This window comes from Tyto alba, unplaced genomic scaffold, assembly GCF_018691265.1.
Source record: "Tyto alba isolate M040663 unplaced genomic scaffold, T.alba_DEE_v4.0 Super-Scaffold_40, whole genome shotgun sequence".
Classification (NCBI taxonomy): domain Eukaryota; kingdom Metazoa; phylum Chordata; class Aves; order Strigiformes; family Tytonidae; genus Tyto; species Tyto alba.
Genome location: NW_024881316.1, coordinates 13,190,887 through 13,205,699, shown reverse-complemented (window position 1 = coordinate 13,205,699; position 14,813 = coordinate 13,190,887). Strand labels below are relative to the sequence as shown.

Here is a 14,813-nt window from a genome sequence, read left to right as displayed (position 1 = left end):
TATAGTCAAAACACTGCTGTGCTACCAGGACTGTTGAAGCCACAAATCCACATCACCATATGGGTAGCTGTGAAGAATGTTAACTCCACCCCAGAGAGACCCAGTTCACAAACGTATCCAGACCCAGTTCACAAATGTATAGGGTAAAAACGGGATAAGGAAAAGCTTTAAGCATATAAGGGCAGCGGACAAGCTCCTAAAAAGTTTAACATTTAAAGTGTACACACTAGGCTTAGCACTCTGTCAGGATTTGCTTCCCAAGGCAGCTGCAGCACTGACACCATAGCAGAATGACTGGAGTCATTAGCTCCCACAGGTGAGTGATAGACCAGGCAGATGGGGTTGATCATCTTTCATCTCCAGAAGGGTTTTTTCTCCAAAAAATACTCCCAGTGAAATGTCTGAACTTATCATTCTGCAACCATGTATGTTACCAGATGAACACTTTATGGCCACAATACCAAATGAGGCAGGACATAACAGAGATTGAACCTCAAAAGCATAAACATTCTCTGACCTAAGATTGCTCCATACATGCAAAACCATAACAGGGTTCACTTAAATAGGCTGGAAAAGATTTCAAAGTTGGACTAGTTCTGTGTGATATGAACGTCTTCCATCTGCAAACTGCTCAGTCATATTCTGGGAAGCTGAAACTGTCACAGAAATTAAGCAGAATAAACAGTAAACTGATTTAGAAAATATATTTTATTCGTAAAATGACTAAACATTGGTGCATAGATAAAATATCTTGGAGGCAGATAATTTAGTTCCTGAATATGAAACTCAACATTTTTGATTTTCCTACAATACTGAAAACTAAAATAATCATAGAAAAATAAAATGATATCCAGACTGGGTTCTGGGAGGCCTCAGCTATTTGTGTCTGGATGTATAAAACCCAGAGAAGGTGTCACTTTCCACATTATGATCATTTCATGAGTAAAAGGCATGTTAACTTTCCTCAAAATAGAGGAATTTTCAAAGAACTCCTCTAACAAGATTATTCCCTCCAGCATCCATTCTCCTAAAATATTGCTGTTTTCCAACAAGGTATCACCTTTGTATTTTAAGAGTTTAAAGATGGACTTTGAAAAAGTCAGCCTACATAAGCAGGCTCCCTCCTTTTTTTTTTTTTTTAATTATTCCAAGTAACCATAAAACCTTGATTCTCCAAACCACTATAAATTTAAGAAAATTCTACATGAGGTGTAGGAATACAGAAATTGTCTTCCTTCTCCCTCAAGAAGGAAGGTAAACCTTAATGTAGAAACAATATACATGATAAACATGTAAGTTTGACAAAAAACAGATTTTATATTTTAAAGCTGGATCTGTTACTTTATCAAAACAAAGAAAGTAAAGAACTTATGTTAGTATCCATGACATTAAATATTTTAAGACCTCTCTTTGCCACCAGTTGTGAATTTTTCTAAGGACATACAGGTCACTATCAAACACTATCTGATAAAAGAAGTATTAAGATACATAGATAATTTCTTTTTGGCAATGAAGAGATCATAACAGCCATGCCAGCTGGATGTGACAGAAGTGACAGGTAAGTCACTCTTAGAATGACATCTAAGAACATACTGGACACAAAATCTAACTCTGTCTTTGGTTCTGAAATGCATCCAGATATGAGGAATACACACCACATCACTATTTTGTTTTGTATTGCCAGTGGATTTTTTTTCTAGAAGTCACATCATCAGAAGTTATCTGTATATTTCTGCTGAAAATGAATTTGAGAACTTTTTCGACACAGGTATCTGCATCTTCTTCACATCTTCAAAAAGGCAACCTGTAAATGGATGCAAAAACAATACTGTTATTAGTCTCAACACTGAAGATAAAACAAATATGTTTCATTCTATTAACTGAAATTACATATTATAATCATCTTTTAACTTAAAAATCCCCCACACTAACATAATGAGAGAGCAGAGGCTGTACAACATGAGAGAGCAGAGGCTGTATTTGAGAGCACTGTTACTGTCCCACTACTTTTCTACCTAATACACATCTCCTAAAAATTCCCAAGCTTACTATTTTGCCCAAGCTCTGCACTTCACTTATTGCTGAACTACATATCAAAACCCTTTTTCTTCCAAGAATAACAAAGCACAAGGTGTTCATCCTGTCTAACTTAAAATGCTATTTGACAGTATTTTGAAACTAGCTTAGACTAAATCTTTGTTACATTCCCAGTTTTGCCCAAATATCAGCTTGTTTGAACAGTGCTGCTGTTGTAAGTGAAATCCCATTACCAAAGCCAGGATGAAAAGTTCTGATGAAAAGTCCAAAGTCATAAAGAAAAAAAACGTTTTAAAATGACCAGAAACGTTTTAAAATGACCTTACGTTTTAAAATGACCAGAAACCAAAATCCTGCTCTGGGGAGAAGACAATTACTTGAACATGATCAGAAGATAGCAAATTATATACCTCTTCTTTTTAGTGCACTAAGTGGACTGTCACATCTAACACCTATTTAGAGGGAAGGTGATCTATCAAATAGAAGAGATCGACAGGATTTCTGGTGTTCTAACTGATTTGTTCTTGGTCACATGCATGCAGCAGTTTCTCCTGCGTGGCTTTGTTTTTGTTTAGTCTTCATCGGAATCTGCAGGATACTAACTCAGAAAGTTGTTAGCTGACTGGAAACACAATCCCATGTCCAGATTCTCATCTGTCAAGCAGATTGTTTCAGATATGCAACTGGGAAATTTGCTGATCACAGGGACAGAAAAAAAAGGTGGACAGATGCCACCACAGGAGGACAAAAAGAAAAAAAAAAAAAAAACCACAAACATACTACCAGGTTACGCAATAGTCTTCTGAAAATATAACCTTTTTCTCCTACTCCATGGAAAACACAGAAGAAAAAAACATTTGAGACATATACTTCCCCTTTTTTCTCTCCAAGATCTTTCAACAGTCACTTGAGTGAAGATTCAAATTACCAACAATTACTACTTTGGATTTTCAGAGCTGACCCTCAATCACCACTCTACTTGATACTGTGAGCAAAAAATACTTGAAGCATGACCAACCAGAAGGAATTGATTTAAAGCATAAAATATCACTGAGTATTCAGAACAGAGGGCAAAACAGAGCAAAACCATTTATTTTGGATTCTATGCCCAAAGAATGTTTAAGAGAGAGTTATATGTCTGCTACAGAGGATGCAAAAGTTAGGCAAGTTTTAACACATCTAAGAGGCTTCTCAGAAAATCATTCATACGAAGGATTCAAGTCTAAAATAACATGACTACGAGTCATTAATTTGGACATGACAATAGCAATTCTTGGTTAAGACTGGAAAAAATCAAGTGATCTCACTTCCTGAACATCTCTTTTACTACTTCAACACAAACAGCAGTAACCCATTAGAAAGCTGCAATTTCACTACATGGGACGGTTTGTACAGATACTACTGAGATCCCCAGAAGCTTCCACATTTCTGAATCATTCTTTTCTTCTTCAAAAGTGGAACTAAATTCAGAAACAAGAATTTTCATGTAGAACATAAATTTTCAGAATTGTCTGTAAGCAAAGCTGGCCAGCAAATAGCCAGCTGGCCATGGTGGAAGTCTGCCTGCTTTCCCATGAAAATCTCATCACACCGACATATTCCCACTGAGTGTTTTCATTCACTTCAAACAGCATTTTCCAAGAGTAAATTGCTACATCAAAAACATTTCTGTCAGCTCAACCAAAGGATTTTGTGAAAGCTAGAGAGTACTCATGATGTAGGGAAATTTATCCACCAGGCCAGACTCCCACCCTCAAAGACATCAAATAAAAGGGAAATCAAAATGACTGTCTCTTTTCTCATAATTTAGTCACTCAGATGAACAGAGGCAGATGCATAATTAATAGCAAATGTAAAATCCTACCTATGCAGAAGAGTCATATGTAACACAGGCTAGGGATGAAATCCTAGCACCAATTAAGTCAAAGACAAAACTCACATTGAGTTTAACAAGTTGAGCAATTTGTCCTTGCATTGCAAGGAAGAAAAAGAAAAATCAAGAAAAGCAATAACCATCTCAATATACAAGACTCAAAATGTTAAGCAGATTTTTGTACCCGAGATTGCAAGCTCATTTGATACACAGTTTTGAGGTATCATTAGATTGGATATATTTGTTTAATTTGACTACTTGCTATATTTTGTAATGCATGAAATACACTTTTTCACTCCTTTGAGAGGATTAGTTGTAACATGTTTCCCTAGACTGCCAGGCTCCCCCACTGCCCAATAAATTGAAAAAATCAAAAGAAATCATTTATCACCGCCTGTATTTATATTTACTACTAATGTGAATAGAAAGAGCACATTAGATCATCCCTACAGTTGACATGGCCAACAAAAAAAGGGGTAACACATGGAAATCATAAGCTGTTGAAAAAACACCTGCAACACATGAAGATGTTTGAGAGCAAAGCCAACTGAAACTAAAACACTTAGGAAGTTCTACCTTATCCAAAGTTCAATGCAAAGCATATAAAATATTTCTTTATCATAACTGTTACTGTAGATGCTTTTGGATCTCTAATCAGCAATAAACTATATATTCAGCATAATAAATTAATTACTATAGGTTGGGAAAGTGGGACTAACTGGCTCTTCCTGAGTTCTCCATCTATTAGGATACTTCCTCCACAAGACAACTACTGGCCTCTTCCAGCTCTAGTAGCAACTTTTTCAGCAAAGTCTGCAAATCCAGTATTTCACTGCTACTAGTGTACTTTGAAAGAAAAATAATGTGCCGAACATCTATCTGATCTAAGGTTTATCACTAAATTCAGGATAAAATTCATTTCTCTAATCAGTTTATTCAAGGATTTTTTATTGACCTTACCTCAGCACACTGTCCCTTTCTTAAAGCACTCAGGATAGCTAATATTAAACCATCATTAAGAACCGATTTTTATACTCTAGCACCCTTACTTCTATGACAGGAGAAACTGTTTTTTCATTTTCTCTCAATTATTTCTGCAGATGATAATCTTACTCTATCTCAGAGTATCAAGTGAATCTCAGCACTCCACCCCATTAGCTTCCACAGAGCCAGAAGCTGCTAAGACCGCTGCATAGTGAACAAATATAAACTCCACAATTTCAAGCATTTTAAAAGATATGAATACAGAAGGAGCAGCAGAACACCACAGACATACAAATGATGTATCTTACAAACTCACTTTTTCTGTAAACGATAAATCAGCAACAACTTTGCCAAAAGCTTACGGAGCCAGGGCAAGTTAAGAAATCCAGGATGTGATGTTCAATTCTAGAAATTGTGCTCTCTTAGCTCTCCCAGGAAAATGGGAAAATGAAAAATGTCAAACTGTTAAGCATACTCCAGACTACAAAGGAATGGTACTGAGGACTGACATAAGCATCCTCACAGAGAACGTACTTATGTGACCAAACTTTGCAACAGGTTGCCCAGACAAGTTGTGCAATCTCCATCTGTCTTTTGCACATTCCAAACCAGACTGGAGACAGCCAAGGGCCCCCGGCTCTGGCTGACTGAGCGGTGGGGTTGGATGGGGCAGTCTCTAGAAGTGCCCTCCAGCCTCAGCCAGTCTGCAACAGTTTTGTACCTACACACACAGGCGAGTGAAAGAGCAGCACTATGCTGGTGGAAACACTTTTAACTATAAGCTACAAAAACAGAAGCTGGCAATATTCCTCCTCAGTAGGAAAAGGGTAGTTAGGGGGTTATAGGCTTCACTCTTTCTTAAACTCTCTAATAACATTTTATTTTATAGAGTGTTGGTTTAGATTGGACATAAGGAAGAAATTGTTTATGAAGAGGGTGGTGAGGCGCTGGCCCAGGGTGCCCAGAGCAGCTGTGGCTGCCCCCTCCCTGGAAGGGTTCAAGGCCAGGTTGGACGGGGCTGGGAGCCCCCTGGGCTGGGGGAAGGGGGCCCTGCCCAGGGCAGGGGAGCTTGACCAGATGATCTTTAAGGTCCCTTCCAACCCAAACCGTTCTGTGGATCTGTGTGTGTGGTTCTGTGGTTTCATCAAGCTGTGACTCAAAGCATTTTCCTGACTTCCTATGATAAAAATTGCATGGAAACAGTGGGGCAAAGGTATCTCCTAATGAATTAAGTGTCCAATCACAGAGCCAAACACTGAGCAGTAACCGGTGAAAGAAAAAAGCTGTAATTTCTGAAAATATTTTAAAAGCTATGGAGACCTAATGAACTAGGAACATAAAAGAAGGCAGTTCCAGACGGCAGAAGCTTCTGGAAAGAAATATCTTCTGCCCAAGGGGTAACACTGGATAAGCAGGCAGAGCAGATGACTGCTGTAAGAGAAGCAGACGGTATGACTAGAGGCAACTAAACAATATATTTTAAAGAAATGCAATCTGCAAATACAGTGTATACAGTCTGTCTTGTGGAGCTGACAACAGATAGAGGAAACACAGCATCAAAAGAAAATTATTTTCTCAGTTAAGTAAAGGAAAACCAGTTCAATCTTTCAATCAGCTGCAAGAACCAGAAATGAAGACAGATCCTTATTTCAACAAAGCAGGAAAACAAGCTGTATGCCAAAATATGCATTCCCATGTTCTAACACAAACTTTTAAACTGTTCTTATGTTTGTACTCTCTTTAAAGAAGACCAGGTGAATCATGCATAAATAAAGATCTCTGTGTATGTTTCTCAAAGCTGAGGACACAGAATTTCTAATACCTATGTCTCTCCCAGGAACTAACCAAAAGTAGATAGAAAATGTACTAGAGAATTTCTCTTCAGCATTAGAGAGAATTGTACTTCTGTTTACTCCTGCATAATTATAAAGGAAAACAGTGGTTTGAAAGTAGTTACAGATGCTTCAGTTTCAGTTTTTCTTAAACCTACAAATGCTTCCCAAGATATGACTGCTCTGGTTTTGCTTTTTCATTGCAGAACAAAGAACAGAACTCCACCACCAGGCTGAAAACTGAAGCTTCAATGCATAAAAAACATGTTACTGCTTTCTTTGAATATTACACCAATTTTTAAACACTACCACACACAGTTCACAATGCCACATTGTTTTTTAGAAGAACACAACTTATACTCTAGCAGACAATCTACACATAAACATACCCATGCTTTAATCTTTCACATGTGCTAGTGTGAAATCAGGCGTGATTGAATAATTGAAGAGGAAACGTTGATTATACACCAATGAGGCTACATCCTACAATCAACATCAAATGCTGTATTCATTTCGACTCAAGGCTGACAGGTAATCAATGCCATGCCAAACATGTGCACAGGAAGGGAACGACCTTACCAAAAAGACATGGACAGCTGTGGGCAGACCTCTGCTCCTAGATCCAGCTGCTCCGGGGGAAGACTTTAACTTCACAGGCTCAATGGTATCCCTCTGACACAAGTTACTGTTCCTCTCTCCCCACGAAACACCATTTCAAGCCTTCTACCTAGCATCTGGTAAAAGCAGACTGGTTAAAAAACTCCGGTCTGCGCTAATCAGACTCATTTACACCAGAAAAAAGGGAGGGCTTGCACAAACAATTCTGCTGGCAGATCAGAGGGGAGAGACTAAGGGATGGTAGAAACGAGTGAAAAGCTGAGAACAGTGTTTTTTTCCACACGTACAGATGGGTTTGGAAGATAACGTATACTCAAAGTGTCAGACAAAAGTCTAATTCACATAGAGGATTGTACTGCCACAAAAGCTATGGCTAGTGCTAAATATTATGGTTTAAGCCTTAATAATTACAGCTAGTACAACTGCTTGGGTGGTTGTAATCATAGTGCAATCAAGATGCCCTGTACATAGAATACACCTCTACCTTGAAAAAAGAATCAGAGAAAATGATATAAACACGTTTTTGTGAGTATAACTGAGCCTACATGTAAACCCCTCACTATTTAACAATGCTCTGGCGTAATTACAGCAACAACGTGCATAAATACAGAGAGAAGGCCATAATCCTGCCTGATACATTTCTCACTCCTGTAAAATATACACAGATCAAGGAGTGGGAGGATTAAAGCATCTGCACCATGTCTAGGTCCCAGCTCTATAAATATCTGATTTCTGATAAACTCTTCTCAAAGTTTCGTGTTCCCACAGCTGCTGATGAGGGACAGAGGAGCCAAAGGAATACTGCTTTCTCTGAGGCACAACAGTGCTCTGCCCATTCCTGCACCACCACCAGAAGCAGCAACATCTTATACCTGTTACCATTACCCTGTGGATTAGCAACTATTGATAATGGCTTATTATAAACAGCCACATTAAAACTTAAGAGTTCATCTGCCTACCCATACTACACAGCTTACATATTCACTCTTACCTAATAGTTAGGGATCAAGTCTGCTGATACCCAAATAACCTGTTCCAGAAATATGTTTTGGCACCAGTGTGAATGAATGGACACAAAGCAGATGGCATTAGATGAGCAGAGACGTGAGAGAACATTAACAGCTATATTTACACTCGCCCCCACTGAATCCACAGACCCATAAAAAGGCAGCTGTCTTTTCTAGACTGAGTGCTACCAAACTGTTGCATATAATCCCTACATCTCTGAGGCTGCTCGTGGGAAGTGCAAAGGCATTTTCAGAGGAAACTGAAGAGGAAGGCAGCATATTCACTACTAGAAGAATGGGAGGAGCCAGAGATGTCCCCACCTTGACTGTGTAGGATTTACTTGCTTTAAGATGGCCTCCTGATAGCCTGCAAACTCCCTGGCTGTACTCCACCTGCAGAGCTGCCCTCCGTTACACGGATGTTTAATTCTCTTTTTTCTACACTCTTGGGATAATAGCTGAACATTATGACACTGTGTATCTGTTTCCCCCTATGCCATGGAGTTCTTGAAAGTAGACTTGGCTGCTCTAATAACCTCTCTAAAGCCAATCAATGGCAGCCACTCACCACATCATGTCAAAAGCAATTGTTTCAGGTTCTCCCAGACAGGGAAAGTTTCCCAACATGCTTTAAATGCCATGCAGTGAGAAGTCTAGTTTTCATTATGCATCAGAACATGAAAAAGTGTTTCATAGAATTACCCTTCCTTGGCATTTTTGGACTAAGCAAACCAAGGAACCACCAGCCTCTGCTCATAGCAGCAGAGCTTCACACAACTAGGCTGGTTAAGTCTTAAATATCTCACTATGGAAAGCAAACAATTTCAAACAAAAATGTCACTAGAGGAATACAAGTCCCTTGAAAAGGTCACTAAAACAATACTATAATGCTACAGATTGACTAAACAGATATAGTTGGACAAGCTGAGTTTCAAATATTTAATCAAATGAGAAGCTACAATCTAGGGTCAGTATAAAAGCCTTCATGACTATCACTATCATGCTTGAATTCCGGTGGAGACAGAAACTAAAATATATCCAGAATACTCTCACAGTGAAACACAGGAGCACTGTGCTGCACAGGACTATGTGGTGATGGCAATAATGAAGTCAACAGAAGCACAGGTTGTGGAACTATGTTGTCCTGACAAGATAAAACTCTGCAAATTGGGTTGAAGAATAAGGGTATATGGAATGGCAGCTTTGCATTCTGACCCACTAACCCCTATGGGACTCAGATTTGGGTGTGGAGGAGAGGACATTTTGTGAAGGACTCTTACTTCACTCACTCCACAGGAGGTCAAGGTCATTCTTTAGCATATGTATCCGCAAGGAATGTTCCATCTCAAAGAGAAGTTCTTTCAAGCAGCTCTAAGTTCTTACAGGAAACATATTTTTGGTCAGTCCTACACTACCACAGAAGCAGAGGAACACAGGTGGCAACAGAGGCTGGGGGGAACTTGGCTTCAGTAGACCTGTCATCTAAACGGCCAAATTCCCTGGCACTTCCAGGAGAAGGCTATAGAAAGGCAAGTCCCCTCCTGTACAGTGTGAAAGGGGCTGTAGATCTGTGGGCTTTCCAGTCTTCATTGAAAGAAGAAACTTATTAGGAGAATGTCACTCTGATAAATCACTTTCTTCTTCTGTCCAAGCTGGGGAAGATATGAAATATAACCAAAACAACCAAGCAGAAAGAGAATTAGATTCCTTTCACTCAATTGCTAGTGGAACTAATTGTAACGAAAGCAAGGATTTATTTTTTTAAATATGACTTCTCAATCTGGTAATGCCCTTTCAGGATTTACAAAAGAAACCCATCTATAAATCAGTATGCATTCTTTCAACTAATCCTTCCTAAAAATATTAATTTCTTATAAGAATGAAGCTGGATTTTAAATGTGTCAGAGATAAATGAGTAAAAGCAAGAGATTCCTCCGAAGTCTCAGGCTGCACATGTGCACTGCAAGCTATTTCTTTGATAAAGTAACAGTTGTGTGCTGATGCTTGCCCAAGCTTTAAAGGGAAAACTATAAGTAGCTGCAAAACCAGTAGAAAATAAATCTCTGCGTGAGTTTATTTTATATGAAGACAACCAATATTTTTTTTACATTTTTGATTAAGTAGTTCTTTGTGTGAAAAAAGGAAAAGGTTTTCTGGGTTGGTGTTTTTCAGGTTAAGTTGAGAATGCTATTAATCTTTTGTTTCTTTCATCTAGATACCAGAAGCCCCAAAACTTCATGGCTTTATTTTGTCTTTTGCCAAGCCTTCCTCATTAGCCTATACTACTTTTATTTTCACTGCAGACATTACTTCTTGTGGTACCCATCATTAAGGCAGGCACAGAAACAGCAGTATTATTTGTTTTTGTTAGTCTTAAATACAGTTTCTCTCTTGAATGCAAACTGCAGTGAGGGGTGGAACTCAGTACTAATGTTGCATTGCAACTACTGATCCAAAGCAAACCAGGCTACAAAACTCATGAAATGTAGGATTTTCTTAGTCAACACCAGATGATATTTGGTTTTTACTGTAGTAATTACCATGCCAGACTTCACACTAATCAGGCAATCCGAGCATCGCATATTTTTTTTGCATCATGTGGTTATAAACTGCTGTAGAAAAGACATTTGTTTAAGCACATATGTGTACGGGCAGTCGGGAGACACGTTAACCTAAACCAAACAAGGCACTGCAAGCTGCTGTGTCAATTTACAGCAGTGCTAGCTGCATCCTAAAGCTAGAGGCACGTGAAAAAATTAATCCTTGGCACACCAAACTGAAACATACAACACAGCTCCTAAAAACTTTCTGGCTTCCCTGAAAGGTGTTGCACAAGGCTGAATTAGAGAAGGCTGTGTTTGCCACCCTTTCAAAGACCGGCACTCCAATGCACAGCTCACCTTTCCACACTTTCACACACAGGGCCTGCTGCCACAGCAGGATTTGCTCCAGGCAAATTTCCTGAAATCATGTCAGTCTATGGCTCTGCTGTGTTTTTGCAGTTCTTGTACCACTAGATTTCTCTGCACTCTTGGGAATCTGTTTCAGATGACCAGCATCAACAATTTCCATGAACGGCTGTATCTTCCCCAGAAAGGGAAAGGACTGATGTGCTGCTTCTGCTCTAGTATCTAGCAACTGCAGCTCTTACAGTATTTCAGCAATGAGAAAATAATTGAAAAAACCCCTGAGTGAGGCACTATGCATAGCCTGATGTCTTTTAAAAGAAAGGTCGAGATAGAGAGATATATGGATTTATTTTATTGACCACGAAGCAAGTAAACTGTACCTAATTCCAGGGGGAATAAATAAGGCCAACTAAGCGGCAGTATAATCTCTCTTCAATGGTATCATCAAATCACCTGTCTCATAAGTAGGATGAGAAGGTATGGTGCATGTCAGATGTGAGACCGGAGATCAGTCAGAACACTATGTATTTATTTCTTTGACAAGATGCTAGCTTGCCCGGATGTGCAATGTTCTGGTCATTTGCATGGCTGCTGCCCTCAATCAAATGCTCTTTGGTGGTATTCTCTGCAACATAAATTATGAAGCTGCCTATCTCAGCAAAATACCCTGTGACTGTATTCCAATCCTATTACGACTTAAAGAGACGGAAGCGCTAACAAATGTGAAAGAGAAACACTGGTTTTAGGTGTTTACTACACAATAACATATTTAGCTGGGTTCTAAGCTGACAAATGTCTCCTTCCTTTCTCTCCTTCTCCTGTTCCTTTAGTCCTGAAGTATTGTAGCAAACTCTAAAACAGGAAGGTGACTTTCAAGTGCGGCATCATCCAAACCAGAAAAGCTAATAACATAGTCTACCAGCCTTTTTTTTTCCAGCTCAAATGAGTTCTTCACCAAAAACTAACATTTTTTTCTATTATTCCCTAATATTGAACCATTCACCACATTAACTCAAATCTTCTTTCTCCTGTTTTTAATCACTATCCCTAACATTTTTTTCCTCACACCAATCATTCTCCCCTAAACCCACACAATACACCTTCAGTCAGATTTACTTCCAGCTTGTGTTATGGTTCATATACTACAGCAGGAGACAAAGTCCCCAGCAGTCTTGCTCACACTGTTTCCATAAGGAAAGCAAGATTACCACAAAAACAATTATTTGTTTCCCCACTGCAGCAGCAGGTAAAATCTGCAGAGCACACTGTGATGTCATGTTGAAACTTCTGGGATATCTTGTCCCATACGCAGTGCTGCCACAGCGTGAGACATGGCCATGTCCTGTGTGCACATCCACTTCTGAATACACCAAACTCAAACGCCACTGGAGGTACCATTTGAAATACACGAAGATGTGGAGCGTGGGTGGAGGGAGCATGACACAGAATGGATGCATTAGGGAACAACAGAAACAGAACAACATAAATAAATGATATCTTTTAATGAGAGATATTTGATTATATTCTCACATTTACATGCAATTAGTATGGTCCAAACAGTCAATTTACCATAACTCAAAAGAATGAGGTAGAAAAGATTATAGGACAACGTGGCACTGTTAAGTAACACCTTGAAACTAGATAGTTAGAACAGGTGTCTTCACTGGGTTATCTTTTGAAAACTTTATGGAAAAAAAGCAAGTTTGCAAAATTAGCTGCTTAAATTCTCTCTCTGCTTCCTGGCAGTTAAAACTGGAATGAGAATAAATACCTCCCTGCATGAGGTATGAGGATTAATTTGTTTGTGTATATAAATGAGTATTTAAGTATCAACTACTATTTTATTTTTAACACCTTATTGGGACTACTGCATTGCTACCCAAGTTCATTTTTTGGCAAGAGATTAGGATTGAGTCAAAATGGGAACAGGTGTTCGGAAGATGATATGGCTGTAATAAAAGTGCTAACCAAGAAGATGAAGGGAAAAATAATTTAAATATGGCATTCATTTGTATCCTGTGAAACAGAGAGACACCCAAAAGAAAATACAAAATCATAACAACTAAGGGATATTTAGGAAAATGTCTTTGACTACTGTAATTCATTCCCAGGGGGACACAGTCTGAGCAGGGCTGTCCTCTGGTCTCACATCATCCTATTCTCATACAATCTCATGATGCCTGTTAAAAAGTCAGGCATTCAATAAAAACCAGTCTCACTGATTAATGCTGGTTAAGTAATAAAGCATTTGCAAAGCCTCAAAAGGATGTGGGAGTTTAAGGCCGCTATCTCTGAGATTTGAGCTCCTAAATTATATCAAGTATTTTTACAGTGTAGATTTCTAGTTTCTAAGATCCCTACAGCCATTACTAGGTCAAACTAATTTTTATTTCTAGGGATTGAGCCATTCTTTTGCCAGCTGCAGGCAGAAGAAAAGCTGAAATCATCTGTTTCAAGGCTCAAACTCACGAAAACAGATGTTTTCTTAGTAAGAAGAACAGTCACTGACCTTGATGCTTCATAAGAAAATACAATATTCACCATTTTTAGAATATCTTTCTCTCAACAATAAGATAATTGAAGATAAAAGTTTTCTCGAAAGCAGACTGTGCTCAAGCCCCAATCCTGCAAATTAAACCCGTTCACATCAAGATGTACTATTAATTTCATACAATAGTAGAAGGAAATAAAGCAATGATTTTTGAAAGCAAAGCTTTATAGGGCAGAAGTTGTTGCAAGATGTATGGCATTTATTATTACTCTGTTTATTGTCATATTCCATGATGGTTTCTTATAAGAACATGACATAATGTACAAAATAAATAAAATTTAACTAGAGATACAGGTAAGACTCTCCGTGTGCAGCATGGGTCCTCAGCTGTGGGAACCACCAGCACGGTTGACTCTCAAAATTCAAAAGTTAGACTGAGAATGTTGTAAGAAACTAAAATAGTTGTCTAGACTATATAGAAGTCCCTTATGTCTTTCACTGTGAAAAAGCTTTCCTGTGGCCTGTGGAACAACTGACTGAAGAATGTAGTAACGTAATTTCTGCATGCTAGATGTTTATTTTGCTGGTATTAAATTATTTTTGTATTTTAAGAAGGTTTAATACAATTATCTTTCACTTCAGTGCGTTTAAGGTGCATCCTTTCTAAGTATTTACTTTCAGTAGTCACCCATTAGAGACTTAGTCTATTAAATTAGCAAGACAGTAAGAAAGGTTTTAAAATGACTGACAACAGATGATTATCTCTTTGAAAACAATACTGAACGAAACAATTTTGACCTGACACAAATTCACACGTCCTTTTCATTCTAATGACTTCATCAACAAGAACATGGTTATTCAGAAGTTGAACTTGGCCCTGTCTCATTGATTCTGCACACACATTTGAACAGCTCTGAGCAGCTTGATTTAACTCAATTGTCCAAGGAAGGCAATTATTCATGTGGTGAATTGCTTATGGGAGTCAAATCTAGATTCATAAAAGGCTTATGGATTCCTGCACCTGAGAGGCATCAGACAACTCTACTTACTCTCTGTTGGGAC

The 14,813-nt window shown here is 38.5% G+C and overlaps 1 protein-coding gene across 2 annotated transcripts in view; it reads right to left on the bottom strand.

The window, feature by feature from the left end:
- Positions 1-690: 690 nt before the first annotated feature.
- The window catches only part of UBE3D (ubiquitin protein ligase E3D), an 88,886-nt gene continuing 74,763 nt past the window's right edge, over positions 691-14,813 (bottom strand). For both annotated transcript variants that reach the window (XM_042803656.1, XM_042803659.1), the window contains one exon: positions 691-1,804. In XM_042803656.1, the coding sequence (XP_042659590.1) occupies positions 1,784-1,804 (21 nt within the window). In that variant the 3' untranslated portion in view covers positions 691-1,783. The remainder of the gene's footprint in view (positions 1,805-14,813) is intronic.